Source organism: Clupea harengus, chromosome 7, assembly GCF_900700415.2.
Source record: "Clupea harengus chromosome 7, Ch_v2.0.2, whole genome shotgun sequence".
Taxonomy (NCBI): Eukaryota; Metazoa; Chordata; class Actinopteri; order Clupeiformes; family Clupeidae; genus Clupea; species Clupea harengus.
Genome location: NC_045158.1, coordinates 11,231,064 through 11,252,930, shown reverse-complemented (window position 1 = coordinate 11,252,930; position 21,867 = coordinate 11,231,064). Strand labels below are relative to the sequence as shown.

The 21,867-nt window shown below is 42.4% G+C and overlaps 3 protein-coding genes across 5 annotated transcripts; all 3 read left to right on the top strand.

The window, feature by feature from the left end:
• Window positions 1-85: 85 nt before the first annotated feature.
• poli (polymerase (DNA directed) iota) lies at window positions 86-7,271 on the top strand. Of its 2 annotated transcripts, none has more exons than XM_031570501.1 (10): window positions 86-269; window positions 405-527; window positions 625-789; window positions 1,051-1,194; window positions 1,326-1,562; window positions 1,792-1,970; window positions 2,162-2,253; window positions 2,357-2,490; window positions 2,575-2,777; window positions 6,222-7,271. In XM_031570501.1, exons 1-10 carry the CDS (start codon window positions 212-214, stop codon window positions 7,017-7,019), a joined length of 2,133 nt encoding a protein of 710 aa, XP_031426361.1. In that variant the 5' UTR covers window positions 86-211; the 3' UTR covers window positions 7,020-7,271. The 2 variants fall into 2 exon arrangements, with proteins under 2 accessions (XP_031426361.1, XP_031426360.1); XM_031570500.1 differs by having other exon boundaries at window positions 86-281.
• A 506-nt stretch (window positions 7,272-7,777) lies between these two features.
• Window positions 7,778-14,558, top strand: wdr31 (WD repeat domain 31). Of its 2 annotated transcripts, none has more exons than XM_031570502.2 (10): window positions 7,778-7,901; window positions 9,158-9,260; window positions 9,527-9,656; window positions 9,987-10,061; window positions 10,732-10,876; window positions 11,080-11,180; window positions 11,345-11,412; window positions 11,601-11,742; window positions 12,556-12,718; window positions 13,049-14,558. In XM_031570502.2, the coding sequence occupies exons 2-10, from the start codon at window positions 9,214-9,216 to the stop codon at window positions 13,207-13,209; spliced, it is 1,032 nt and encodes a 343-aa protein (XP_031426362.1). In that variant the 5' UTR covers window positions 7,778-7,901; window positions 9,158-9,213; the 3' UTR covers window positions 13,210-14,558. The 2 variants fall into 2 exon arrangements, with proteins under 2 accessions (XP_031426362.1, XP_012686034.1); XM_012830580.3 differs by having other exon boundaries at window positions 7,817-8,107.
• A 6,110-nt stretch (window positions 14,559-20,668) lies between these two features.
• On the top strand, window positions 20,669-21,265 carry LOC105902878 (RING finger protein 225). Its single transcript, XM_012830559.1, has one exon. The coding sequence runs from the start codon at window positions 20,669-20,671 to the stop codon at window positions 21,263-21,265; it is 597 nt and encodes a 198-aa protein (XP_012686013.1).
• Window positions 21,266-21,867: the final 602 nt, after the last annotated feature.

The following is a 21,867-nucleotide window of genomic DNA, read 5'->3' as shown; positions in this document are numbered from 1 at the left end:
CTTTCCTTTCTTTGGTCAAGCAAATGGTGTATTCCAGACCACCTGGTGGCGGTACTGAAGTGGTGTCTCTGATGTACGTCCAGAACTGAGGTAGTAGAGCTACAGGTGACAGCACTAGCGTCTGCACAACAGGAGAAAATCATAGGTCTTCTTGTGTCTTTGGAGAAATTAGCTGGAGTCTAGAAAGTCTAGACGTATTATCCCTGTAGCGATGGATATTGATGATGAAGATGATGACTGGAATATTGGTACAGATATGCTCGTCATGGGTAAGAACTTAGGTATTGCTGGGGAGATAAAGTCCTATTTACGTCGGTGTTCATCAAAAATGTCTTGTCTGTTTAAGTTGACTGGACCAAGACCGTTCATGAGCCTAACATGTGTCATGGCTTAATCTTCCACAGGGTCCAGTGACACCCCTGTCAGCGAAGCCTCATCCTCCCGAGTTATCTTGCATTTTGACTTGGACTGTTTTTACGCACAAGTGGAAATGATTCGAAACCCTGCACTACGAAACAAACCTTTAGGTAATCATAACTTAAATCTCCTTTGGGTTATTTATGTCTAACAATTATATGACAGTAGCCCAAGCCTCTAGTTTGTAATTTTCACACTTTTTTTCAGGCATTCAACAAAAGTACATCATTGTCACTTGTAACTATGTGGCAAGAGATCTCGGTTTGACAAAACTGATGTCAGTGACAGATGCTCTAGAAAAGTGCCCTCAGCTGGTGTTGGTCAAAGGCGAGGATCTCACTCACTACAGAGAGATGTCTTACAAAGTAACAGGTAATCATTTTCAACTTCAGTTGAAGCTAATGTAACTATGGGAAACAACGTGAAACAAAACGTCTCGGACCGAGCCATACACTATTTCTGTCAATTAACAACGTTGTTTCAAGAGCACGGAAGGGAGTGTGCTATTTTAAAGGTTTTTGTTGAGCTCCAACATCAACCTTTCACCACGATCGTCGAGTGCAACTTTAAAAGCCTCGAAAAAGTAGTTCAGCAATACTTTGTGATCAATTTGCAATTTGCTCACTCTTTTAGAGCTTCTGATGTCATATTACCCACTGGTGCAGAGACTTGGCTTTGATGAGAACTTCCTGGATGTGACCGAGATGGTGGACACCAAGGTGAAGCAAGCTCCATCCACAGATTTAACCTTCAGTGGTCATATTTACAACGAGGAATGTGAGTGAACTTCCTCAGCATTCATAATACATTTGGTTTAATTTGGCTGGTTTTGTTTCTCAAGTGGTAAGGTGATAAAGTGTAATAGATTACACTGACCTACCTAACAGTCAATCTCAATCGTTTGTCAGCCCTTGCAGTATATGCGAGTGACTACCCCCGACTAGCCATTGGGTCTCATATTGCTGCTGAATTGAGAGAGGCCATCAAGAGCAACCTTGGGCTCACTTCCTGTGCAGGAGTTGCAACAAATAAGTTGCTTGCCAAGCTGGTGTCAGGCACCTTCAAGCCAAACCAGCAGACCATTCTTCTGCCAGAGAGCACTGCAGACATAATGGGAAGCTTAAGTGGACTGCGTAAAGTGCCTGGTATGTATCCAGTAGTGGCATATTGCCCTGCATCGAATATAAATCCAAACTTACAAAATTGCTTGGTGGTCAGAATTTCTAAACCAAATGAGTGACAAATGAAGTTTATTGGAAGCTATTGAACTGTGCCAAGTGTAACAGTAAGAAAGATGAATCTATTTAAGACAATTTCACAAAACCAATTTAGCCTACACTTGTACCCACTACATCTGCCCTGCCCATGCTGTAGGCATAGGACACAGGACAGGTGAGAGGCTGAAGGCTCTTGGACTTATCACAGTGAGAGACCTGCAGTGCATCCCTCCAGCTGAGCTAGCCAGGGAGTTTGGAGCTGCCAGTGCTCAGCACCTGCAGAACCTGGCCCAAGGGATCGATAACTCCCCTATCACCCCTGCTGGACCTCCACAGGTACTGAGTAAATTGGCCAGTTTTAGTAGCTTGTAGCTTGTCCCTTGTAGCACCTGATATATAGCAGTTATGTTAGGTTTTTGATATTAGTGGTCTGCTACTCAGATTGTTTACTTAAATATTGGTGACGTAAGAAGCTCTTCATGCGTTCTCATATTAACACTGTTGCATTTGTCTTTTTTTTTAACCAGTCACTTAGTGATGAAGACTCCTTCAAAAAGATGTCCTTAACAACAGAGGTTCTCAAAAAAATTGAGGACCTCTTGATAAGCCTCATGGAGAGGCAAGTTCTCAGAGCTTAAATTGGAATGTTGAGTGGTTAAATCAATCTGGTGGTTAAATCAACCTAATTTGTAACAGAATCATTGCCCCCTCCCCCCCCCCAGAATGTTTAAAGATGGAAGGCAGCCGTCCACCTTCCGCCTGACAATCAGACGCTTTTTGGCAACAAACCGCTATTTCAGCCGCGAGAGTAGACAGTGCCCCATACCCAATCACATCGGACAGAAGATCACAACAGGTACATCCTACAAATGTTTGACCTTGACACTGCACATATTTTCTTCCATCAGTCAAACATCCATTGGTGTTTTGTGCCTAACAGGAAGTTGCGATGCACTAGCCCAGCTGGTCAACATTGCCATGAAGCTGTTTCACAAAATGATTGACACCAACTCCCCCTTTCACCTCACACTGATAAACGTGTGCTTCAGCAACCTGCAGTCAAAGAGTGATGGCAGAGGCTCCATAACATCCTTCTTCACACAGAGGTCACCCAAAAAAGTGCTGTCCGTGTCTCAGCAACAGGTAAAAGTCTTTTGGCCTCAGCTAATGTTGAAGTTCCAGCATTTTCCTCATGTGTTTTTCATGTGAACAGTCATGGTAAAACACATCTATGAGTCTTTTAATTAATTAATGAATTAATTAATTAATTAATTCATTAATTCATTCATTTATTCATTAATTAATTAATTATTTATTACACAATTGAATCTGTGAATGGTACACACATTGGTTATCCTATGGTTTCGTGGTGCCCCCTGGAGGAAGCTATGGAAAGTTGCAGATATTTGAAGCCTTTATCTTTACCCGTTTTCTGTAACCTATGTGCGTCACGACGCTGAAATTTGACCACAGACCATAAGAAATAGACTTACTGCAAGTGAAGGCCAGGAGGGTCAAGACCATTTTTATTGCATTACATTTTATCTATACTTCTATAGTTAAGGTAGATTGAATTTTCATGTCAAAATGAATAGGAACAGTAGAATAAGTTGATGGTATATATATATATATACAGTGGGTAAAATAAGTATTGAACCATTTTTCTCAGTAAATATATTTCCCAAGGTGCTATTGACTTGACATTTTCACCAGATGTTGGTAACAACCCAAGTAATCCATGCATACAAAGAAACCAAAACAAATAAGTTCCGAAATTAAGTTATGTGTAATAATGTGAAATGACACAGGGGAGAAGTATTGAACACACTTACTGATATTTATTTAATACATTTTACAAAAGCCTTTGTTGGTAATGACAGCTTCAAGACGCCTCCTGTATGGAAAAAACTAGTCGGAAGCATTGCTCAGGTGTTTTGGCCCATTCTTCCACACAAACAGTCTTCAAATCTTGGAGGTTCCGTGGGCCTCTTCTATGAACTCTGATCTTCAGTTCTTCCCATAGATTTTCAATTGGATTTAATTCTAGAAGCTTTATTTTCTTTCTCTGAAACCAGTTTTCTTGGCTGTATGTTTGGGATCATGGTCTTGCTGAAATGTCCACCTTCGTTTCATCTTCATCATCAGGGGCGGCTTGTCCATAAGGGCGATTGGGGCGACGCACTGCCTAGGGGGAAAAGGGGGGGAAAAAAACCCCAACCTCCTGATGTATAAACGCAATGTCCTTGTAAGTCGCGTAAATGACATGTAAATTTGTAATATTTTTTTTTCTGTCGGATTCTACCACTATACCGTCTGATCTGCCTCTATGTCATTGTCGAATCAGGTAACAGTCGTTCAGTCAGCCTAAAGTCGTGCTTCAAATGGCCCCGCCCCTTCTGGGGCGATTTGGGGCATAGACATATAAAGTATATATATATATGTAGGTATATATGTCTATGATTTGGGGCGAAATGAAAATCGCCCCAGACCTCTCCCATTGACTCCCATGTTAAATCCATTTTTTTCACAAAACAGAGCTCTCAATGCATTCTCTATGGCTTCCGGGAGGGCTCGCCCCTCCATTTCGTGTCATAAGTAATGGACGTAAAAGCCTATACAAACGTCATACAGCTTCGACGGAGGCATATTCTGTCAAGATGGCTGCCCTGTTCAGTGCAATAACTCGATTCGCTCTTTGACAGAAACTCCTTTTTAGTCGGCGTACTAATGAAGATAAATTGACAACAAAACAATTAGGACTTCCTAGACCAAATGTATCCATTCAACAGGTTTCTACAAAGGGAGGGAAATCCTACATCCAAGAATTGGAACGAAAGAAAATCGCGGCCTGTATTTCATATACCACTCTCACTTTTCATAGGTTTCACAGTGTGTTTCACAGTTCGCTTGCACTAACACTGAATCATTTTTTATGTGATGACTTATTTAGCTTTTGTAAGCCAATACTTTCAAGATCACTTAATAAATATTGTTGGTTTTGACTGATGTTACCCCTTCTTTATGATGTTACTGGACATATCATGTGTCCTGTTAAGCTATGTTACATCATACAACATTTGACACACGTGGATAATGAAAAAGTGGGATAATTTAATGTGGAGCCACATCATGTTTGCTTATGAAGGCTCCTGGATGCAATTTTCTTCCATAGCTTTCCACCTGTAACTTGCTACTCTAGCTATGTAGCAAGAGGGGACATATTACTGTTGTGTGCTGCCAATAGTGGACAAAAAGGTATTGCTGTATGAGTTAATCAGCTAACTTAATGTACCTACTGAATGGGTCGCCTTAATCATTATCAAAAAAATTGCCCCCCCCGAGAATATTTTCAGGAGCCGCCACTGTTCATCATACTGGTAGTTGGCAGCAGATTTTTATCAAGAATGTCTCTGTACATTTTTCCATTAATCCTTCATTCAATTATGTGAAGTTTGCCAGTACCGTATGCTGAAAAGCAGCCATGATGTTCCCACCTCCAAACTTGTGTTTTTAGGGTGATGTGCAGTGCCATTTGTCCTCCAAACATGGTGTGTATTATGGCATCCAAATAGGTACATTCTGCTCTCATCTGAACAGACTATATTCTCCAAGTATTTCATAGGCTTGTCCAAATGTTGTGCAGCAAACTTTAAACAAGTTTCAACATGCTTTTTCTTCAGCAATGGAGTCTTGCATGGTGAGCGTGAATACAGGCCATGGCGGTTGAGTGCATTACTTATTGTTTTCTTTGAAACAATTGTACCTGCTAATTCCAGATTTTTCTGAAGATCTCCAAAATTGGTCCCTGGCTCTTGGACAACTCTTCTAATAATTCTTTTCACTCTTCTGTCAGAAATCTTGCGAGGAGCACCTGGGCGTGGCCAGTTTATGGTGAAATTATGTTCTTTTCACTTCCAGATTATGGCCCCAACAGTGCTAACTGGAACATTCAGAAGTTTAGAAATGCGTCCGTAACCAATGCCATCAGTATGTTTTGCAACAATAAGGTTGCGAAGGTCTTGAGAGAGCTCTTTGCTTTTACCCATCATGAGATGTTTCTTGTGTGACACCTTTTTATAGGCCATCAGTTGGGACTGAACCAGCTGATATTAATTAAAGGGGCCGAATTGCTTTCTAATTACTGATAGATTTCAGCTGTTGTCTTGGCTTTCCATGCCTTTTTGCACCTCCCTTTCTTCATGTGTTCAATACTTTTTCCCTGTGTCATTTCACACTATTATACAAAACTTAATTTCTGAACTTATTTGTTTGGGTGTCTTTGTATGTGTGGATTTCTTGGGTTGTTACCAACATCTGGTGAAAATGTCGTGTCAATAGCACCTTTGGAAATATATTTACTGAGAAAAATGGTGACGTGTTCCATACTTATTTTACCCGCTGTATATATACACCATCCCATACACACATCACCTACCATACACACACATACATACAGTTTCCACAGTAATTGTGTATTTATTTGTTTATTATTCATGTATTTTTACTGCAAATAACTAGACTCTTTACATGTTTAAAGGTGTTAAACCTGTAATCTCGCTTAAACCTTTAACCTCTGTGTTTTAAAAGAATTCCACCCTGGAGAATCTGAGTGTTAAAGGATCTAGCAGCAGTCTTCCTGGCGACTGCACTGCCTTTGCGAATGACTCGTCTGGCAAGAGGGACTCTCAGAGCACATCATCCAAACCATCAGAGCAAAAGAAGCCTCCACCGCTGAGGCACATTGGGACTCCTCTGTCTGTAAAATCGCCAGTGCCTGAGTGGACCCAGGTGCCAGTTAATTCAAATGAGCACCACAGACCCAGTCCCTCACAGGACCCAGAGTTCCTGCACCTGCCCCCTGATGTTGACCCAGACGTGTTCAAACACCTCCCAGAGAGCATCCAGAAGGAGCTTCTGTCTGGTTTCTATGCAGGAGAACATGAGGACAGGCAGGGAACTAGTAGTCAGTCAGCCGCCGTTATTTCCTTTCATCAGAAACTGACTGATCAGACTGAACCACCCTTGCAGCAGTCAAGCATGCCAACAGACTCCATCGGCTCGGGTAATGGCAGTGAGTGCGTCAAACAGACCACTGAGCAAACATTTTTCTTTGCACACAGAGAAAGACTAAGCACATGCACTGAGCAGGAGGAAGGCAACAACAGGTCGCCTGACACGGACTACCCCTCAAACGTAGACCCCACTGTGTTTTCTGAGCTGCCCCCAGAGCTGCAGCGAGAACTGCTGTCAGAGTGGAGGCAGCAGAAGCCAGTGCTGAAGATCCCCTCAAAGAAGGTGGGGAAGACTGCCTCCACCAAAGACAAAAAAGTCGCCACGAAAGCTGGTCAGGCAAACAACTTGCTGAATTACTTTAAACCTGACTAGATCTCATTCAGCATCTCACTTTTGATCTAATGTTCATTTATGCTTTGATGTTGCATTTGTTTATGTATAGTTCCTCTTTCTTTGTATGTTCTATTTACATAAGTGATGTATAACTATTTTTATCTTTTATTTGTGAATAAAATAATCATATATTTGTATATTATGGTTAGGTTTAAGAGGGTCTGTCTGTGGTCAATCTTTTTTTAAATGGTCATTCGAACATGACAGATCATGAACTTGACTATTTTAATGTGAAATATTTTTCAAGACCTTTGCTTTACTATAATAATGTTATTATAACACCGGTAGCCTAATTGTAATGTGACCTAACCTGTTGTCTGACCAGTAATCTGCAGGGACAGGTAAGGAGGGCATTTAAATCTATGTAGGCTAAGCTCTCATTCAGTGACTTATTCTTAAGGGGGCCCTGGTCTTGGGTTTATGTAATGTTCCCAGTTTGACTTCGTTTGATTACAAAAGTTCTCTCTGGGTTTACATAAGGAGCGATGGTTGGATGGGTTTGTATCGAAATATGCGACCTTTATCAGTGCTTTAGTCCATTGCATTACACAGAGCACGTGATTCGTATTACTGCAACATATTTTTCTGAACAGTGATCTTATTTCTGACCCCAGGATGCAGAGCAGTCCCTATCGTGGGTTTGTAAGTCTACGTTGGAAAAATCAGTTCCGATTATTTTGCCAAAGAGGTGGCTGTGGTTTTGCTGCTGTCAGTCAGTCTCACCCCACCCTGATCTGTACCATGTGACCACACCTAGCCTAGTTACGGAGAAAGCGTCGCTAAGGAAAGTGAGGAACACTGGTCGTGCAGCATTGAGTTCTACAAGAAAGTTCCTATCTGGAGGTTATGCACGCTCACGTTGTACGTTGCTGCTATTGGGAAGAACGCATTAACAGACTTGGTCGGACTTCGTCTGCTTACAATTTTTCTTTAATGAAATAATATTGATGCAACCAAGGGTATGCAAAGAAGAAAAATATTTGTGTCTGCCACGTTATGAAGCTGTCTACCTTGTTAGCTGGCTAGCACTTGTTGGTAACGTTAAACGTTACCACGGTCCTGCTGAGGTAAGTCAACAAGATAAGCTTAGTTATAGTTTTGCGACTTGAAAAAGTTCAGCTAAATAGACATAGCTTCTTCCGCGAAGACTGTAAAATTGTTGTTTGTTTTATTACCAGGCGCTCCACTTTTGACAAGAGACAAACACACTCAGTAACGTTTCTCCTGACTCATTGACTTGCTTTTGAAACAGGATACGTAGTATACATTTAAGGTATGCATGCGTGAATTAAGTTAGTACAACCCATCGTTATAAACTAACGACAGCGTTAGCTAACGTTACGTTAGATAACTAGCTATTTAGCTAGCTAGCTAATGTGGTGAGTTGTCTGTAGACGCCAGGGGGTTAAAGCTAACGATGAAAACACAGTAACAAGTGTGCGTGCATCCCTCAAACTCTGTGGCCATTATAAGATCATCTTGTCTAACTTGTTGTCTATGTCATAGTTATGGTTGCATTTAGGTGTAGCCTCCAATATTGATTACGTTGCAAAGGATATAGCGTAAAGGACCTCTCCCTTTTGTTAGACTATCAAATTATCTTGTATAATGCATCTTAAGTTATTGTTTGGTTCTATTTGCGTTTGTACAAAAACGTGTCACGATCGGTGTCGAACTGCCATCTTAATGCTTTGGCTTAATGCGATGTGGCAGTAGGCTAATTCATTATAATAGGATTTCGCAGCCTGCCCATTCTCGCTGTCCAACTGTGATGTTATGTGAAGAGGCAACTTAATGTCTTTCCCTCGTGTTCTCGTGTTATCTGAAGCCAGGGATTTTCAAATGGTCTTATGTTTGCATTCTGATCAGTGCCCATTGCACAGGTCGGTATGTCATACCCAGTCATACCATTTCTTTCCTCAGAGAATGCCATTGAGTGATTGTGGCTCCACAGAAGATGCGTTGGTTCACATGTGTTTTGCACAATAATATATATATAAATAGCTAGTGATGTTGACTGTATTGATGTTTTTGTGGTTCTGTTGTGATCCTCTCGGTATTGGTTGGGTAACCTGTGGTTGCTGCTGTGGTGTGCCCATACGGTTGGTGGTCCTCAGTCCTCATCCTCAGTCCTCATCAGGCTTTTGAACCCTGGTTCCGCTTAACGTGAGGCATGGGGAAGCTGCAGAGTAAGCTCCGCAAACGCTCCGACCGCTACAGGTAAGGCACTGAGTAACCAGCTGCTCAGACCCAAACCTTCGCCTGCAATGTGGGTAGACCATGTTGCTGCTCTGACTTTAATACATTTGAGCATGCATGCATATGACATGGGTAGTGACTTTATACATTAAAAGTGTGGGTCCACTTGTTATGTCCTGCACAGTCGAAGCATTGTTGTCTCTGTAGTCTTTGAATTCAATTAATAGGATGTCACATCTGTGTGTTCGTGTGTACATTTCTGATGGCTCCTTTGTGTCCCCCTGCAGAGCAGGCAGGGATACGTCCGATGCTGCACCAGCGTCGCAGGTGGTGCAGTATGAACCTGCGCACTCTGACGCCGTCAACTGTGTCTTCAGCCTCACCTCTGAGCTCTGTGTGTCTGGAGGAAGTGATCAGGTGAGCGGCTTCAGCAGCCTTTAAAAAATAAATTAAACAATACATGAAGTAGGTATGTGACTGTGTGCGACACAGGAAGTGTACAGCTATGACACTAGTTGGGATGTGGTAAAGGGCAAGGTCTAGATAAGGGCAGGGTTTGCATGGGTTGATAGATGGCCTATGCTTGTTATGGAAAATGTTCAAAATGTTGTATATTTGGTCTCATACCAAAGATGATGGCGGTAGTTATTATCTAATACCATCTGCACAGTTGACAATAAAGAAGCACAAAAACCTTGAAAAGTCCTAAGACTGCCAACCAACCCTTGAACCACTTGTATGTCACAGGCAGTTGTTGTATACGACTGGAAAGGAGGGACGCGATGTCAGGCCTTTTATGGTCACAGCAGGGAGGTCACCAAGGTAACCAAAAGTGTTGTTCTCTTGATTTGTAGCTGTATTTTTGTTTTCTGTGGTTTAGACGTTATGTGGGCTGTAATGATCGTATTTACATGCCTCAATTTTCATACGTCATCATAGGCCATATAAGCATTTTATTCTGAGAAGGAAATCCTGGTAAAGCCTCCATTCAAAAATAATGCAAACCATGTTTACCTCAAACAGCCCACAAATGAATATTATGTAAATATGTTTTTCCACCAACTGTTTTGACATTCACACAAACAATAGATATCTGTACTGTAAGTTATGTGTAGATGGTTATATCACAAGCTATTATAAAAGTCACTGTGAAAGTGGTATGTTTTACAATGTGATTAAGGTTATTTGTGGTGTTCTGTGAGACTGTAAGGACAAATAGCCCTCTGTGTCAAGTGATAAAATATATTCTCAAGCTAAGCATATAGAGTTCTCTGCATTTGGATGCTGGAAGTTGTAAAAGAAAAAAATATTGTCTTAAATAAGGGAAATGGTGAAATATAAAATATTTTTTGACCAGTCTTAATCAGTTAATTTTGTTTACCTCAGTCACATTGTAAACATCTTTTATGGTTGGGCATGTGATCTGGCACCAGTGTGTGTGTGTACATTTGACATTTTATTGTTTTTTGTGTTCCTTTTCACCCCCTCCCAGGTAAGCTGTTTACCTGGAAGCACGTGGCTCTTCAGTGCCTCCAGAGATAAGAGTGCTCTCATGTGGCAGATGGGCCGGGATGCAGACCCCATCCAGGAGTTCTGTGAACACGAGCTGGTCGTCAACGGGCTGGCTGTCAGCCCAGGTGTGTCCCTTAAATCTGTGTGTGTGTGTGTGTGTGTGTGTGTGTGTGTGTGTGTGTGTGTGTGTGTGTGTGTGTGTGTGTGTGTGTGTGTGTGTGTGTGTGTGTGTGTGTGTGTGTGTTCGGGACAGAGTAAATAAACAAAAAAGACAGATCAAAGCAGACAGTGAGAAGAAGGCAAAGATTAATTGTGAATTGTTTTCTAGATGGAACACAGCTGTGTACTGGGTCACGTGACAACTCCATGTGCCTTTGGGACATTGAGTCTGGAGAGTGTCTCCAGAAGAATACCATCTCCCGCAACCTGGTTAGTTTTAACCTGCATAAACTTCATTTCCCACAATGCACCACAGCTCAAAAACCTCAAACACTACAAGGCCCTTTGTTTTTCACCAGTAAAGCACATTGTCACAGTAACCCTCTGATGTAAGTATACTGTCTGATAATGTATCTGTTATTTTCTTCTCTCAGGTCACTCATGTGTGCTGGGTTCCTGGTGGGACCTCAATCGTTCAGACTTCTGAAGACAAAACAGTAAGGTGGGTTGATTATCCATCCTGGGTGAACTATTCATAGCTGTTTTGTAAGTGAAGAAATGATATTCAACACTGACCTTATCAGGATGAGAGCTTAATTTCGAATAGTTTTCTACATAAAGCAGTGTTTATAGAGGCTTGTAGTCCCCATGCGTGGTTCTGGTACTGACACATCTTCTATATATCTTTAGGGTTTGGGACAGTCGCACGTGGCAGGTCACCAACACATTTCCATCCAAGCGCTACATCCAGACACACTGTGACATCAGCTCAAACTGCAATCATGTGCTGTCAAGCAGCAATGGATTTGGTGGACAGGGCTGTGAGTCGACGGTAAGTGTCAGTGTTTATGTGAGTGTATGTGTCGGCATTTGTTCTTGAATGCCTTTTCTGCTAAGCACAATGTCTGCTTATGTTGTGATGTCACGTCAAAATAACAACTTGACTGTCTCCTGAACTTGATGGAAGTATGGCCAGCCACATCATGGAGTGCCTTCTTGAAAGAAGTTGCAGAGTTGGTTTTGTGTTCTAGTTTGTTTTGAAGACTGTATGAATTTGGTTGTTAACTTTGTGAAACAGCTGCTATTCTGCCCACAGAAGGACACATTTGTTATTGCACAGTGTGACTGCCATTTTCATACAGTTTGAAGAAAAACATGTTTTGAGTACACAGGACAGAAATACATTTGGTGAAGTCCCGGCTTTTGAGAATGCAAAATGTGCTGGCTGTAAACAAAATGTGTGGTTTGTGTGATTGTCTGTTTAGCGCTGGGCTCATGGCTTTCACTAGGGTTTTGACATGAGCGTACGCTGGCCAGGCTTTTTACAGTCGCTGGAATATACAGAACAGAAATGTTCAAAACATTCTGAAAATTCAGGCACAACTGCAGTGTCTGTCACTTACACACATGTTCACAAGCTATCAATACATTTGAACATCCCGTAAGTCATTTCTTGTAAATAGGAAAAACAAGTGACACATTGCACTCCTAAAGGTCATATTGCTTTATCACCTGTTAAGTGTAATCATTCCATTCCCAATACCTTTCTATTATAAAAAGAAACTAACAAAAAATATATTATTTTAAAATAGAATTTTTTTTTACCACTGTCACTTTTTTGACCACTGTCACTGTCTGTGTGTAGCTGTGGGACCTAAGGCAGCCAGGTTGTAAGGTGGTGGAGTACCGCGGTCACCTCCAGACCACGGCCTGCTGTGTGTTCCTGCCTCCCAGCCCCGACTGTGGGTCCATGGTGGCCTCTTCTTCTCACGACTGCTCCATCAAACTCTGGGACCAAAACAGTGGAGGTAACAAAAGCATCCAGTGTCAGTGTCATTACACATGTGGTGTCTTGCACACTAACGCACCTTTTAAGCCCACAATTAGACACCATCCTCCGGACACGCCATTCCTTAGAAGTAACTGCTTGTCAAACTTGTAGAACAGCTTGTGTTGTTGTAGCCGTGTAGGCAAAATAGCATTCAAATCAGGATCATGGAGAAGCCTCTCTCTCAATCTTTCTCCCTCTACATTTCCACCCTCTCCTTCCCATGTGTTTCCTCTTACCCCACCCTGCTCTCTATTCCTACCCATATTCATTCTCTTTTCTTCTCTTTTGCCCCCCCTCATCTCCTCAGCTTGTCTCTACACCCTGACTATGGACGGCGCTGGTCCTCTGGTCTCTCTGGCTGCGTCCGACCACAGCAGCCTGCTGTGCGCCAGCTTCAACACCGGCCTTCACCACCTCCAGCTGAGCCAGTTGCCCACCCTCAGCCTGAAGGAGGTAGCCAGGTTCTGATCCACACGCCCCGGGAGCAGTGGCTCTGTGTTTGCAGGGCCCACTCCAGAGCCATAACACGTGTAGGCACTCGCGGGCGACAGGCGAGTAGACAGGCCGACTGAGTGACCCGTTTGAGTGTGAACATGTACGGAGTGCCACTTGGAGGTGACCCTGGCCCCGATCCCAATGTCCGCACTTATGGACTTTGAGGTGCTTTCCCACTAAACCTGTGAGGGCTTAGGGCTGTCCAACTGTCACATCGTCAAGTGCATGAAGGCTCTTGCACAGACATTTTCAGCCCTTCATGCACACTTTCCGTTCGTCCACATTTCTGGAGACTTGCCTGAGGGATATAACCCACAGTTCATAACGTTGTGATGTGAAGTATGTGTGTGAAGGGGAAGTTAAAAAAATGGAAAACAACTGCCATAAACGTGATATGATACTATGTGCAGTCCTATTCCTGTGTATACCATTCTGAGCCCTTGCAGCCTCCTGCACTCAATCATCTAGGAGGTCACGTCAATTAAATCTGCGAGGGTTCCGGGCTTAGGCTGTAGGTGGGACATTGGGATTGGGCCCCCTGTTCAGTTTACGACTTCACTTCCCCTGTCAAGAAGGACATGACCTCTGCGTAGCCCTGCAATGCTGCATTTCATGTTGAGAGACTCAGGGAATACAAACTGTGATGGAATCAGTGAAAGAAAACTGCTCATGAACTGCTGTGATATCTCGGTGATGATGTGATGAGACTGAATCACATTAATAGTAGAGGGAGCTTTTTACCAAGATGTCTGATGCAAAGCAGGTCGTGATAACAAAGGTTCAGCATGGCTTTACAAGGAACCAGACCGGCAAAGAAGATGCTAGTGAAAATAATGTCACAATTTTAAAAGAATGTAATATTCTAAATTGGCCACAAAGTCGTCAGTCAGAGTGACACATTGAGACCACAGCTCCTCATTTTATCTTAATAAGGGCACTAATGCAATTTTGTTCTCTGGAAAACACCAAATAAAACCAAAGATGTTGGTTGTCTTTTTTTCCGATTGTACCCACTGTGAGCAATATTGTCTGCCAGTTTTGACACCTCACTAAAAACCAAACTGACCACTTGTTACTTGTCCCTGGCCAGTCTTGAGATGAACACAGCCCTGGACATTTTGTGTTAATGTTAGTTTGCCTAGTGGAGTTCACACCGTACCACCAAGGTTTTTTTTCCAGTGACTAAATTCCTCTGACTGAAACATGTGCGTGAATGTGAAAAGTTAAATTCTCTGGCCTGTTAGCATTGTACGTGCTCTCTGTCTGTGTCTTTGTTTATATGTTTCAATATACACGGTCTGGTAAATTATTTTGGAAACTTCTGCCTCGTTGTGCTTCTGCTCACTGTTCACTGGTTCCTCCTGTGCCCTTTTATTGTGTCAATGGTATTCATAGAAGACGTCAGTGCTCACCCACTCTGGAACAGCTGCTAAACGTAAGCAACACAGAACACACTGACAACCTGAAGCGTTTACCAACACAACTGCAGAAAAGCTTTCGCCATCCGTGGTGACCTAAGTCTTTTTGCGCGTTACGCAAAGACACAAAAGTCCTTCATCCCCAAAACAGGCTGAGTCATACAGTACAGGGGCCCGGTCAAGGAAGTGGACTGAAGAGCACAGTGGGGCTGTGTCAGACTAGATCAAAAGCATCATGTTGAGTGGAGGGAACATTGCTTTATTGAAATCTAAGTAGAAGGACTATAGGAGAGGCAGAGAGGACATGCAGTAATCATTAGACTCAGCAGGACACAGCAGCTGTTAAACTTCCAAAACACTCCGTGTTTACTAAAAGTTTGCAATGACCTCCTCTCAACCCAGCCCAGAGAACGGGTCCACAAGCACGCTTGGGACAAACTCTAAAATAGCTTCCCTAGTTACCGCTAATTGTGGATCAGTGAGAGTGTGGCTTGCGGATCAGAGTGGATCCTTCTCGTGACCTGAGGTCTGTGGGGTAACTCGCTGTGACAGCAGAAGGGCAAGTGGTCTCAGACGCACTGAGCTTTGCTTAGCGTTATAGGTCAGACATGCATGACACCTGGATGGGGAAATACTGATGAATGCCAAATGGCCAGGAAGAGAAGGCCTGAACTAGATTGCACTTGTATTGGCAAATCTCTAATGATCTTGGATTTGATTTTTGTGTTTTTTTTTTTTTTTTGAGAAAAAAGATGAGAAATAGATAGATTTTTGATTTGCAAATCAGTATCCCTAAAATTTGGCTAGAGATGTTCTGTTACAAGCACCCATGCATCAAAAATTCAAACCAGACATTTGAATTTCTCTTGCCAAACACCCCTCTTATATGTCAAGTCATGGATACTTTCTGATACTACCGAATTAGAAAGTTATTTTCAAATTTGCTCTATATTGGCTTCATATGATTCAGAATATCTTAATTAAGTAGTAGGCCTGATTCATACTTTTTATGCAAGTGTTATTACTAGTGCAGGTAAGTTTTAGTCTAAAGCATAGACTAGGTTGATGTTTTTCGATTTGGATAAAAGACTGTTGCTCTGGGTTTATTGCAGGGTGCTATATGTTCACATGTTTACTTGTACATCACCATCAGAGATTCAGGTCAGAGATTCACCAGATAACCTTGAGCATAGGTGTTTTGGTTTCCACACAAAGATTGTGATATGTATTGACTAAGAGCATGTCAGGCCCCAGAACTTGTAGTCTGTTACAGTGCAGTGACAGATTAAGGTACAGTACAATATAACCTTAACAAATGAATACACCAGACTCAGTATTGCAAGGAATAGATCTGGTTATACGTTGTGCTGGTAATAGGTTTTCACAGCTCGGGAAAACTGGTTCCTCCCAAAAGTTCATTAGTTGCTTCTTTTGTTCCAGTTGCGGCTAACCCAGTTCCCTTTGACTTGACCTGGGGGAAGTTTACACACCTAACCTGCCACAGCATGTCATTTGACTAGGCTGTGCAGGTTTCCTCCTAATAATTCCAGTATTCAAATGTTGTATTGCGGCATGGAGGGAGCAGTCAAGATATCAGATAGAGAGGCAGTGCTGGGCTCGGTGAGTGTGGCGCTCTGAAACCCTGCCATTTTCAGTCTTGCGTTGGGCCGGCAGCTCACAGCTGCGAGGGAACTGACGCGACCCTGAGATAGGAACACAGTGGAATATGAAGGAGTGACACGAGTAAGCCGGTGAGTCAAGGTCTTTTTGAAAAAATGCCACAAAGTTGTGCTCTTCAGATGCTAAGGGAAAGTTGTACCTGTCCTGATGAAAAAAGGAGCTGGACTTTTAATCTTAGCCATACATTTCCTTTAGGGATATGAGTGGTTGTGATCAGTGAAATGATATGACACCTAACATCTGATGTCATGTAGTCATATCTTGTGTAAACAACAATCTACTTTTAAAGATGTGTAGTTTCTAAAAACTGTAGCCTAGTAGGCTACACAACATACCAGTATACTGTAGCTGTCTTTTGTTGACAATGGGTAATTAATCTATCATTTAAATTAATGTACGTGACCTTTTTGCACAATCACACCAACACGATTAGACCTCTTTAAGTGGGCTAGAAACACAGTTTCTCACACACCTACAGTAAGAATAGAGTAATGTATTAGTATCGGCTCACCACCCAAAAGTTATAGTATTTTCTGTTGTTACAACGTTTATCTCAGATTCAGTACTGTACCCAGAAGAAGAAATATTATGTAAGAATTACTGGAATGAAATCATAAACAGGTGCAGACCCAACAACAATAGCAACACACCACATACATTCTCCTATGCCAAATATACAGTCATATACTGACATGGCACAGGGCCATCAAAGGTTTTGTCTTGATCCCGTCCATATTGCCTTTGTGGGTTTTCCTATGTAAACAACAGCACGCAGGATTACAATTACAAGGCAAACTCTGCATTATAATCTACTGATATCATGCATTCAGGCTGAAAAGAAATCACTTCACCTGATATACTTTTAATGATGCTTAATGGATTAAGTGATTAATTTGTAGTAATCACCTTAGACATTCACTGAGCCTTGCAACTAGTCTTAAGACTAAGATTTAATTTAATTAAGATTCAATTAGTGTGAAGGATGACTGGCTGAAACCACCCGCTAACACAGTTTCCACATTCTGTCAGTGCATAGTGATGGAGTGTACACTTTAATGGTAAAATACCTGTCTTGGATAAAGGCAATATTGTCAGTCAATCAAGTACAACCAGTACTACCTGTTGTGTAGCTGATGTTATGTTATGCACAGTTAGTTATGGAAGTTCCTATTACAAACACACACACACAGACACACACACACACACACACACACAGAAAACCAACCAAAACAGAGAACAAACCTGCCAAAGGTAAATCAATGAAATACGGAAGCTGTGAAAAAACTACATTCACTGTCAAAGTTGTCATTAGGCAGAATGCTTATTCAATTCTTGTGTATTTCACTGTTAGAAAATGTGTGTCACATTGATAGCTAATATAGTCAGCCCTAGGGACACTGCTGGAGCCTCTTCATGCTCTCACAACCAAACCTCACCAATAAACTGGGAAAAAATAAGTAAACCAGCGTAAATCTTTGCTGTCATCTTCAAGGATGAATATTTTCCTTTGCGAAGCGCTTACCTCACAGAGACAAGCTCAGACTACTATCTTTTGTTTACACCTTCACAGGAAGTCTTAATGCGTGTGCAAAATGAAGTGCTCCCATTAATCTTCTATGGATGACTCAAAAGAATTGCTTTAAATAGAAACAATTTCATCACATAGCGAAAGCTTGGCTCTGGTCATACCCTAGCGCTGCTAACGCACTGTCTGGTCTGTTTCCAGAGAGGGTGATGAGAGACTTACGGCTGATGTCCAGTAACACACCATCTGTATTTTTGTACTGAGAGGGGACGGTCTGGCTAATCTCCTGTCCAAAACACACAGCAAGGGTCAGCACAGATGATAGAAATACACTCATAGGCTACTCAGAGTTGGAGACACTGTATGGCACTATACATTCTCAGACTTGTATTCACATTCCAAAGTTCCAAAAAGCCAGTGTCCAACAACACGAGACCTAAATTTCCCTCGGAAGGTTTGAATATACTGTAGTTGCTGGGGTTGTTCCCAGCATGCTGCGGGGTAAAAAAGACTGCTTCATTCCTCTTTTGTTAAGATCATTCAGTTTTTATTTCCCTTTTGTGTCAGTATTAGTGTGTGCGATTGTTTATCATTTGATCCTTGCTTTGTGCCCATAAGACCTCTATTAGTTTGTGTCTTCTGTTGATTGATCCCTCTGTTAGTTTAATTTCTAAATATAAGACCCACAGCCAAAATTGAAGCAATGTTCTGCTTGTCTTCCTCAAATAACTCCTAGTTGCTAAAATACTGCATGTCTCATAAATTGAACTTGCTTACAATCACAATCTAAAGAGCTCATTTACTATTTGGAAGTGATGGAATAGAGTTGGCATGCCCACACAAGACCAGTGGAAATGGGTGTTGGAGGCTTTGTAGCTAAATCAACCACAATGCCTCTTAGATTTTGGTTTTTAAGGAGGGTCACTCAAGGAGCTTTAAAGCCGTTGTCTGAGGCTGCTGACAAAGCGAGCCAGAAGTTATGGCTGAGGTGCTCACAGAGCACTTGGGGACATGTGAATTAACCTGGATTACGTGAAGAAGCCTTTTTTCTCTAGATGTTTTGTTGTCTAAAGTGACCAGGGTTCGTATCATATTTTATTCCCTTACTCTAATCCGGGTTCATAATCCTGGGGGGGCTCACACACCACCAACCCTATCTCTTACCCTAACCCGGGTTTAGATCCAATTCCAAACTTTATCCTAACCCGGGTTTAGATCCAATTCCAAACTTTACCCTAACCCGGGTGTGTACGCCAGGGTTTGTTTCCCCCCAACTCCCTCATCCTTTACCCTGGATAGCCTGTGGCTTGTAATAGTAAAGTGAGATTGATTTTTAGATAATTAGGGAGTGCATCGTTCAGACTCTCAGATTTGCATGTGAAATATTTTGAGGTGTATTTTGTGGTGTATCTGTTGTTGTCCCTGGTATTGACATGTGACCTAACCCATTGGGACACCACACGCTACTGTTGAGCTTTCTTGAAGTGTCAGGGGACCAAATTCAATGAAACACTGACAAATGAAGGTGCAGACTTAACAACCCCAGTGAAATACTCATGAAGGCATTTTTGTTGTTAAGTATTGGTATGATAGCGCAGCCTGTTGTTATAATACTTTGGATAGGTTGTTTGGTATGAGCACTTGCATGTGACAGTGACAGGTTTGTCCGCTGTGGGAAGTCCCCAACCAAAAGCACGAGACTAAACTAAAAGAAATTTAAAAAAAGTCTGATTATATGTTATTTACAGTGTTGTAATGGGCAGCGCTGCTTTGCATTTCATTTTTGTGAATAAATATGCAGTATAGTGTGTGGTATAGTTCTGTTCTGGCCAATCCATTTGATTAACAGTCTGCAATATGGTGTGTGGTATAGTTCTCTGTGCATTGGAGCAGATCAAATATACATTACAAACTCTGACTGTAATAATCATAATAATGAAAAATAAAAATACATTTGAGGAGGTGAGAATGACTCAGCAGGAAATGTATATATAGGCATCATGAATCAGTTTAAGTTTGAATAATCACCTGATTTCCAAGCTTGATGGATGCGAACTAACTGAACTAATGCGTTGCTGAATTTATGACATAAGAAATAAGACAAAGAGGGGATGGACAGTACCTGGATTATGTAAAACATGACAATGTGGTCTTGCGTATTTTACCCACCGATAAGCTTTTATTTGCTCGGCTCCAAAAACATGTTGCTCCCTAATCCTGTTACATAACTCAGCAATGATCATGTGGTGCCTCTGGGCCTCCATAAACAGATATTAAGTCCATTTGAATCCCAGTGTCAATAGCCGATGACAGCAAGAACTGTTGCAGAAAGTAATACATTCTGTAAAAGCTCAGTCTTGACCAGAAATACCCTATAGCATGTGCCAGGCAGATAGACACAAAGGAAATCTCACTGCAATAATTTGCTGGAGTATGTTTAAGACCAACTACATGTTAAAGCTAACTATGGTGATTTGACTTTTCTCCTCAGGGGATTGCCATTAAAATTAATGTAATTCATTAATCTAATTCATGAATGATTCCTTAAATTAAAGTTTTATTTCGTAGGCGCACAATGAATTCATCAAGAAACTGGAGACAACATTTAAAATCATAGAAATAACTGAAATCTCTTGCTTTCTTTCTCAGATTAGAGGTGGTGCCATGCCTTTGCCTATGAAGCCACTTGTCAGCTAAGACTACCCTGTTTATACACACACACACACACACACACACACACACACACACACACACACACACACACACACACACACACACACACCTTCCACTACAAACTATGCATCCAGCCATGGATTCTGACCCTGAGGCGGATCCTCAGCCTTCCGCAGACGAAAACGCCCCAGACCTTGAGTGTGCCATCTGCTTCAGCCAGTTCGACAACGTCTTCCGCACCCCCAAGATGCTCGGCTGCAATCACACCTTCTGCCTGGAGTGCCTGGCCCGCATGAACGTCAAGTCAGCACAGCCTAACTCCATCCAGTGCCCTCTGTGCCGGGGCTTCACCCCCCTGCCCAACCTAGGGCTGCCCAAGCTGGCCACAGACTCCACCGTGCTGTCCTACCTGCCGGCTGCCATGCAGCGCGTCTACAGCATCCGCTTCAGCCGCAACAAGGGGCGGCTGCAGGTGAAGCGGCCCAACGAAGGTGTCCCACCTCTGGCTGCGCAGACGGTCAGCCACACGCTGGATGTGGGGCAGCCGTCCAGCAGTGGCAGCAGCGGGGCCAGCAGGGAGCAGCAGGGGCAGGCCCAGGGGAGGGGCTGCCTGGCTGGGCTGCGGAGGCTGGGGCGGAGGCCCGCCTGTCGAGCCTGCATCATGGCCACCACCGTCCTGCTCATGGTGTTGCTCACCATCGTCGTCATCTTCCTCCTCTCATCTCGGCCTTAGACTGACCAGCTGCCTCTCCAAGGGATGAGCAAAGACTTGCAATGCAGTACGCATTATGATGTCTTTGCTGCAGTGGTAAAACTGTAAGGACAGAGGAACAAAACCATACCTGGATAGGCTTACAATAGGCCTTCATAATATGGACTAGGTTCTGAGAAATGACATATTCATGCATCTGGAATGTAGCACTTTTATTTTTAAAGCTATAATATTTTATATTTCTTGAGGTTGGTTTAATAACTGGAAAGCTCTTCAGAGGGTGAGCTCCCCTTCAGGCTCTGGAATGACGGTAAAACTGAAACTGAGTGTAGTCAAACTGTGAAAGTTCTGTTGTGCTTTTATACCAATAAAAACTATTCATAGACAGAGAGGAGCCAAACCATGAAGTCTTTCCTTGGCAGTAATGCCATACTCACAATATCTGCAAAGTTGCTGTATCATGTGACCTTCAACCAGACAACACACCAATTATTTCTTGTTTTCAGCTATTTCCATTCCATGTGCTTTCATGCAAATGACTGAGTACTGCTATGCAAATCTACAGTTACCTTTTTACATGATTCTGACAATTTGAAAAAGGCCTTGCACAAGTCTAACAACAG

Coding starts and splice junctions, on each gene's coding strand:
- poli (XM_031570500.1), top strand. CDS start 212: ATGGATATTGATGATGAAGATGATGACTGGAATATTGGTACAGATATG. Junction 1,195..1,325: donor TCATATTTACAACGAGGAAT/GTGAGTGAACTT, acceptor ATCGTTTGTCAG/CCCTTGCAGTATATGCGAGT. Junction 1,563..1,791: donor TGGACTGCGTAAAGTGCCTG/GTATGTATCCAG, acceptor CCCATGCTGTAG/GCATAGGACACAGGACAGGT.
- wdr31 (XM_031570502.2), top strand. CDS start 9,214: ATGGGGAAGCTGCAGAGTAAGCTCCGCAAACGCTCCGACCGCTACAG. Junction 9,657..9,986: donor TGTCTGGAGGAAGTGATCAG/GTGAGCGGCTTC, acceptor TGTATGTCACAG/GCAGTTGTTGTATACGACTG. Junction 12,719..13,048: donor CTGGGACCAAAACAGTGGAG/GTAACAAAAGCA, acceptor TCATCTCCTCAG/CTTGTCTCTACACCCTGACT.
- LOC105902878 (XM_012830559.1), top strand. CDS start 20,669: ATGGATTCTGACCCTGAGGCGGATCCTCAGCCTTCCGCAGACGAAAAC.